The 6,543-nt window shown below is 59.2% G+C and overlaps 1 protein-coding gene across 1 annotated transcript in view; it reads left to right on the top strand.

The window, feature by feature from the left end:
• FBXO41 (F-box protein 41) overlaps positions 1–6,543 on the top strand; it is a 9,581-nt gene that overhangs the window by 273 nt on the left and 2,765 nt on the right. Inside the window, exons 2-9 of the mRNA XM_024764013.1 lie at positions 1–698; positions 2,221–2,446; positions 2,951–3,024; positions 3,292–3,650; positions 4,431–4,672; positions 4,905–5,020; positions 5,141–5,293; positions 5,459–5,554. The exon at positions 1–698 is cut by the window's left edge and continues 13 nt beyond it. Of these exons, the coding sequence (XP_024619781.1) occupies positions 1–698; positions 2,221–2,446; positions 2,951–3,024; positions 3,292–3,650; positions 4,431–4,672; positions 4,905–5,020; positions 5,141–5,293; positions 5,459–5,554 (1,964 nt within the window). The remainder of the gene's footprint in view (positions 699–2,220; positions 2,447–2,950; positions 3,025–3,291; positions 3,651–4,430; positions 4,673–4,904; positions 5,021–5,140; positions 5,294–5,458; positions 5,555–6,543) is intronic.

Below are 6,543 nucleotides of genomic sequence, written 5' to 3' on the forward strand. Positions count from 1 at the left end.
CTGGCGCCTGAGCCTGCCGCCCTGCTGGCCGTGCCAGGCGCCCGGCGCGAGGTCTTCGAGAGCACGTCCTTCCAGGGCAAGGAGCAGGCGGCCGGGCCGTCCCCCGCGGCGCCACACCTGCTGCACCACCATCACCACCACGCGCCCCTCGCCCACTTCCCTGGCGACCTGGTGCCCGCCAGCCTGCCCTGCGAGGAGCTGGCTGAGCCGGGCCTCGTGCCCGCCGCCGCCGCGCGCTACGCGCTACGCGAGATCGAGATCCCTCTAGGGGAGCTATTCGCCCGCAAGTCCGTGGCCTCCTCGGCGTGCTCGACGCCGCCGCCCGGGCCTGGCCCCGGGCCCGCCTCTGCCTCGCCCGCGTCTCCCTCGCCCGCCGATGTGGCTTACGAAGAGGGCCTGGCTCGCCTTAAGATCCGCGCGCTGGAGAAGCTGGAGGTGGACCGACGGCTGGAGCGTCTGAGCGAGGAGGTGGAGCAGAAAATCGCGGGCCAGGTGGGCCGGCTTCAGGCCGAGCTGGAGCGCAAGGCGGCGGAGCTGGAGACTGCGCGGCAGGAGAGCGCGCGGCTGGGGCGCGAGAAGGAGGAGCTGGAGGAGCGCGCTTCCGAGCTCTCGCGCCAGGTGGACGTGAGTGTGGAGCTGCTGGCCTCGCTCAAGCAGGACCTGGTGCACAAGGAACAGGAGCTGAGCCGCAAGCAGCAGTGAGTGGCCCGAAGGGCCTTGTGGGTGGGTGTGTCCGCGAATGTTCCTGAGTAGGTGACCACGCGTGTCACTGTGCCGCCGCCACCACTGTGAGTGTGGCTATGTATGTGCCCAAATTATATGGGATCTGTGGCCACTAGCATGTAATGGTGGTGTGCGTGTGGCCAAGAGTGTCATGAAGGTGTGTGGTTAGGACTCTGAGTCCATGGCAGTGTGACCGCGTGTGTAAAGATGGTTTCTCTTCGTTATCTGACCTCCTACCAAGGCCAGTTCCTGATTGTGACACCAGATCGTTTTCCCTTTTGCCTACTCAAAGACATGGCTCAATTCTCCCTTCTCCCTTTGCCCCCGTCAGGTTTTCCCTATCTACTGTATCATTACTGAAAACGTACAGACATACGGTCCTTTCTCCACTCTGCCTAACCCTATCTCCCCCTTAAGCTACCACCCCTTCTCTCCTCCTTACAGAAAAACTCCTTGAAAATATTGTTTCTACTCCTCATCTTCAATTTCTTTCCCCATTTTCTCTCTTGAACCCACTCTGATCAGTTGTCCACCTCCATCACTATCCTCCACGTCATAAATGACCTTCATGTTACCGAGGCCAAGTCATCATCTTACTTGGCCCATTGGCAGCATTTGACACAGCTGATCCTTGAAACGCCTCTTTAACTTGGCTTCTTAGACACTCTCCTTGGAATTACTGTCTCTCTTTCTATTGGCTTCTTTTCAGTCTTCTTTGCTGGCTTCTCCTCATTCCTCTGGTCTTTCAGTGTAGAATTATGAAGTACACAGATGTTATTTATTTGTCCCCATTGTGATATAAGCTCCATGGGGGGCAGGAATTTTTCTCTGCTTTGTTCACTGATGGGACACCCCAACACCTAGAATGGTGCCTGGCACCTAGAAGGTGCCTGTAACTGGTGAATGGATGCATGAACAACTGTGAATGCACTCGGGAGTAAATACTCACGTGACTGTTAAGTGTACTGTGTGTCCGTGCAACTCCTGGAGGTTGGTGCAACTATAAGTGTGCTTTTCTGAATCTGAGAATGTTTCTGAAAGTGTGTGTGTTTGAATGTGTTAGTAGGACTGTGCCTCAGACTGTGTGCCTGTGAATGAACGGGATACGAGTACGTGTACATGAGCGTGGGGGGCTGTCTGCTGGGCTACGTGGACTGTAAGTGTGTGCCCGTGAGTGTTTCTGGAGAGGGGAGGTGGCTGTGTGTGACTGAGCACGCCTGTGAGTATTGTGGGGAGCAGCGGTGTCTGGTTGTGTGTTTGGGCCTGGGTTGGTGGGGTGTGCGTGTATGACTCGGAGCATGTGCTTGCATTTCTGTGTGTGCCGTTGTGTTGTGTGGGGCAGTGTTCCTGGGTGTGTTCTGTGGGTTCCCACGTGACCATGAGCGGACCCTGCGGCCAGCTGTGCCCCTGTCTCTCCCTACCGCTCAGGGTCTCCTCCGGAGGGTGGGTGGGCAGCCAGGCCAAGGCACTGAGGTAAAGAGACTGCTCCGGGCCCAGGGAGGTGGTGCAGATTGACCAGTTCCTGAAGGAGACAGCGGCGCGGGAGGCCAGCGCCAAGCTGCGGCTGCAGCAGTTCATCGAGGAGCTCCTCGAGCGGGCCGACCGCGCTGAGCGGCAGCTGCAGGTCATCAGCAGCAGCTGTGGCAGTACTCCCAGTGCCAGCCTGGGCCGCGGAGGTGGGGGAAGTGGTGCTGGGCCCAGTACCCGGGGCCCAGGCAGGACGGTGAGTGCCCACCTGCCTTCCCTCCTCCACCTGCACACCTGACCCCATACAACCATGCCTCACACATGGCCTGACAACCCCCCGCCCCGTGATGCTCCGTGCTTCCTTCTTTGGCTCTTCCCCATGAGCAGATTCCAGGCCTGAAGTTGGGGTCCAGGAATAGGGGAGCCCCTCTGACAGCAGACGTGCCAGCCCTGAGGCTGTAGTGAGATACCATCCAGCAACCCCAGTCCTCAGGCAGGGGTTTGCCTCTGCCCATCCCTGCAAATGAGAGCCCAGGAGCCACAAGCCGGGGTCTGGGGTGCTTGGTGGGTGTGGGGAGGGGGCTGGGGAGCCTGCCTCTCTGGGCTGTCTATCTGTCTACTTGTCCATCTTTCCCAACTGTTCTCCTTCTCTCTTCTCCACCCCCCCTTCTCTCCATCTTGTACCCTGTTTCTCCTGTTCCTTCTCATCCTCTGGCCTCCTCTGCCCCCTGCCCTTCCCTCCCACTCTGGGGGCCCACAGCGAGAACACCACGCGGGCCTGGCCATGCCTAGCACGTATGCAGTGTCACGGCATGGCTCCTCTCCCAGCACAGGGTAAGCTGCGGGCCTGGCCCGCCCCACACAGCCCACCCTCCCCCTGGAAAGATCCACTGGCTCGCTGGCTGGCTGGCCCATCTGGGCCGTGGCTTCCCCTTCTCCCCCTGTCCTTCTCGGGTCACCTCTGTCTGGCTTTCCATACTCAGAGGGGACTCTTGGAAAGTAAGGTGGGTGGGTTGCCCTTGGCCAGTGGTGGGGTGGCATGGGGAGTTCAGGCAGGCCTAGGACCCCTTGCTCCTCACCACCTGGTCCACCCTACCCCAGGGCCTGCAGTCGCATCCCAGCTGCATCCCAGAGCTCGGGCTGCTATGACAGTGACAGTCTGGAGCTGCCCCGGCCAGAAGAGGGGGCCCCTGAGGACAGTGGCCCCAGGGGCTTGGGCACACGGGTCCAGGCTGCCAACGGCGGCTTGGAACGGGCCCAGCCCCCTCGCAGCTCAGGCCTGCGGCGCCAGGCCATCCAGAACTGGCAGCGCAGACCTCGCCAACACAGCACGGAGGGGGAGGAAGGTGACGTCTCGGATGTGGGCTCCCGAACCACCGAGTCAGAGGCTGAGGGCCCCTCGGATGCCCCCCGCCCTGGGCCTGCTATGGCTGGGCCGTTGAGCAGCTGCCGGCTCTCTGGTGAGTCTCAGGAGGGGGACTGAGAGGCCCGTCTTTCCATGGTGCTGGGCGCTCTCGGGACACAGGGCTGAGGCAGTAAATCTCCTGGGCTTCTGCACCGCCTTTCGCCTTGCCCCAGACTTACCACAATGAGAATGACAAACTCCCTCCCGCACAGGGCCCAGCAAGTTTGGAGCAGGAGCTACTGGGACAGGGCGGTGCTGTAGCACAGGGGCACTCAGGTTGGGTATTGCACAAGGATGCCACAGCTAAGGGGGTCCCTTCACATGACATTCACAGGAGAGGAGTTGAGTGTTCAAACTGAAGCCTGGGGACAGCAGGGCGAACCCTCTCCTGTATCCACACAAAGCCATGTGCATATGTGAGTGGGTCAGGGTCAGGAGGCTGGAGAGTTCAGGTCAGGGTGCATGGCTGTGCCTTGGTGACTGCTCTGGGCAACCTCTCGCCAGCATTCTGTTCACAGATGCAGGGTTTCTATCCAAGCCCCTTCCTTCTCCAACCTTGACTCAGTCACCTCATCTGGGGGATGACTTTGGACTATGTGATGATATACGACCTTAAAAAGAAAGTTCCCTTGAGGAAGGGCCACCTTTTTCTAATTTGCACAATTAGGAATGAGGGTGATGCAGAGGAGGGGGAAGCAGAGGCCCTTTGTCCCTCCTCCCAAGTTGCTGGTCCCCTGGGATGGATCTGTCATGCCCATTCCTCCTGCGGCTCCTACCCTACCCCAGCTCCCCACCCATACCCCACACTGACCTTTGACCCCATGATATTGTGCAGCCCGCCCTGAGGGAGGCAGTGGGCGGGGTCGCCGAGCTGAGAGGGGCAGCCCCTCACGCTCCAATGAGGTCATCAGCCCGGAGATCCTCAAGATGCGAGCCGCCCTGTTCTGCATCTTCACCTACCTGGACACGCGCACACTGCTACATGCCGCCGAGGTCTGCCGGGACTGGCGCTTCGTGGCCCGCCACCCTGCCGTCTGGACACGGGTGCTGCTTGAGAATGCCCGCGTCTGTTCCAAGGTGCCTGTCCCTGCCTGCCGCCCTGCCCTCCCAGTCACCCTTGCTGTGAACCCACCTTTTTCCTGGCAGAGTCTGGCCCCGCAAGGTCTGGTCCTTGCAACCTTTTCAGCACCCCGGCTCCAACCTGACTCCCCGAAATGCTCTTGTGAGGCCTCCTATCCTGGGTCTGGTCCACTTCCAACCAACCAAACTCAGATCCCCTCATCCCCAGGTAACCCCTCTCTCCCTGCAGTTCTTGGCAATGCTGGCTCAGTGGTGCACCCAGGCGCACTCGCTGACACTGCAGAACCTGAAGCCCCGGCAGCGGGGCAAGAAGGAGAGCAAAGAGGAGTATGCCCGGAGTACCCGGTGAGGCCACGGTGGGTGGGTGGGGGTTGCTTCTGGGCTGCAGACCCAGAGTGATGTTGGGATGCTTCCCAGAGGAGGAGCTGGCCACAAACAGTGCCCTGACCTCTTGGCTATCCCCAGGGGCTGTCTAGAAGCAGGGCTAGAGTCTCTGCTAAAGGCAGCTGGGGGGAATCTGCTGATCCTGCGCATCTCCCACTGTCCCAACGTCCTCACTGACCGTTCGCTCTGGCTGGCCAGCTGCTACTGCCGCGCCCTGCAGGCTGTCACCTACAGGTGGGTCCACACTGCAAGGAGTAAGGCCTCGGGCCCCGGGGATCCCTGGGCTCTGCATACCCTTCCCCCAGGGCTCTCGGGCAAAGGGACCCAAGAGCTCTGTGGCCCAAGGGAAAGGAGCAGAGGCCCTCAGAGTTGGTGGCCCCCGCTTTGTCTTTTCAACAGAAGCGCCACAGACCCGGTGGGCCATGAGGTCATTTGGGCCCTGGGCGCAGGCTGCAGAGAGATTGTCTCCCTCCAGGTGGCGCCACTTCACCCCTGGTGAGCCCAGGCATGGGTGGGGAAGGGCAGGGTTGGGGCTGGGTGTGGGGTTGAGGACTGAGCAGATCTGGGCCCATTCCATATGCAGTTTGGGGTGACAGACTCACATTCATCAGTCTGTGTCTTTAGGCGACAGGAGCAGGGCTTCAGAATCAGACTTGGGATCATGTCCTGGCCGGCTAGCAGTGTGACTTTGGGCTACCCAGTCGTGCCTTAGTTTCTCAACTGTAAAGTGAAGGTGGTATTAGATCTGTCTATCTTATTAGGACTATAGCTGGCTCAAATGGGATGTGTGCATAAAGGCTGCAGAGCCCACAGTGGGCTATTTCCCACACTAGCTGGCGATAGCCAGGTTTGTTTGGCCCATGAAAGGCAGTTCAGGGAGGTCATTGTATAATGTACAAAAGAGCTGGTTTTCCGAGAATCCAGGGTGTGAGATCATTCATCGTTTTACTTGGAATTCCTCAAACATGCCAGGCTTTTTCACTCCCTGTGCCTGCCCTTCAAGCCCCTCTCCACGTGACACCTCCTTCCAGGTCCCCCAGTGTCCTGTCACTAACACCCTGGTAGCATTTGTCACTGCTCCCCTGTCTCCATTCCTCTGAGAGGAATGGCCCCTGCTGTAGTCCATTTTACAATAATTTCTCTATATTTCAGTCTACACCAGACTCATGTTTCTAAGGGCAGAGGCTGTGAATGTCCCTTTCTGTATCCCTGGTACTGAGCACGTGACAGATGGTGGGCGATTGTTAAGTGATGAAGTGTTCAGGGAAGGAGCAAGTGTGGTGTGAGTGGTGGGCAGGGCCCAGCGAGCAGTGAGTGTGGAAAGGAAGCTTTGGGCCAAGGTCAGAAGGCCTTGCCTAAGGGGTTTTAGATGTTTGCATTTTGTCTAGAAAGCACTGGGAAGCCACTGGGGGATTTTAGATCTTAAAAAACGGGATGACATCAGACTAGGAATGTTCTGTGTCATACCCCCCCCCCCCCCCCAC

The sequence above is a fragment of the Neophocaena asiaeorientalis genome, unplaced genomic scaffold, assembly GCF_003031525.2.
Source record: "Neophocaena asiaeorientalis asiaeorientalis breed wild unplaced genomic scaffold, Neophocaena_asiaeorientalis_V1.1 scaffold337, whole genome shotgun sequence".
In the NCBI taxonomy this organism is placed as follows: Eukaryota; Metazoa; Chordata; class Mammalia; order Artiodactyla; family Phocoenidae; genus Neophocaena; species Neophocaena asiaeorientalis.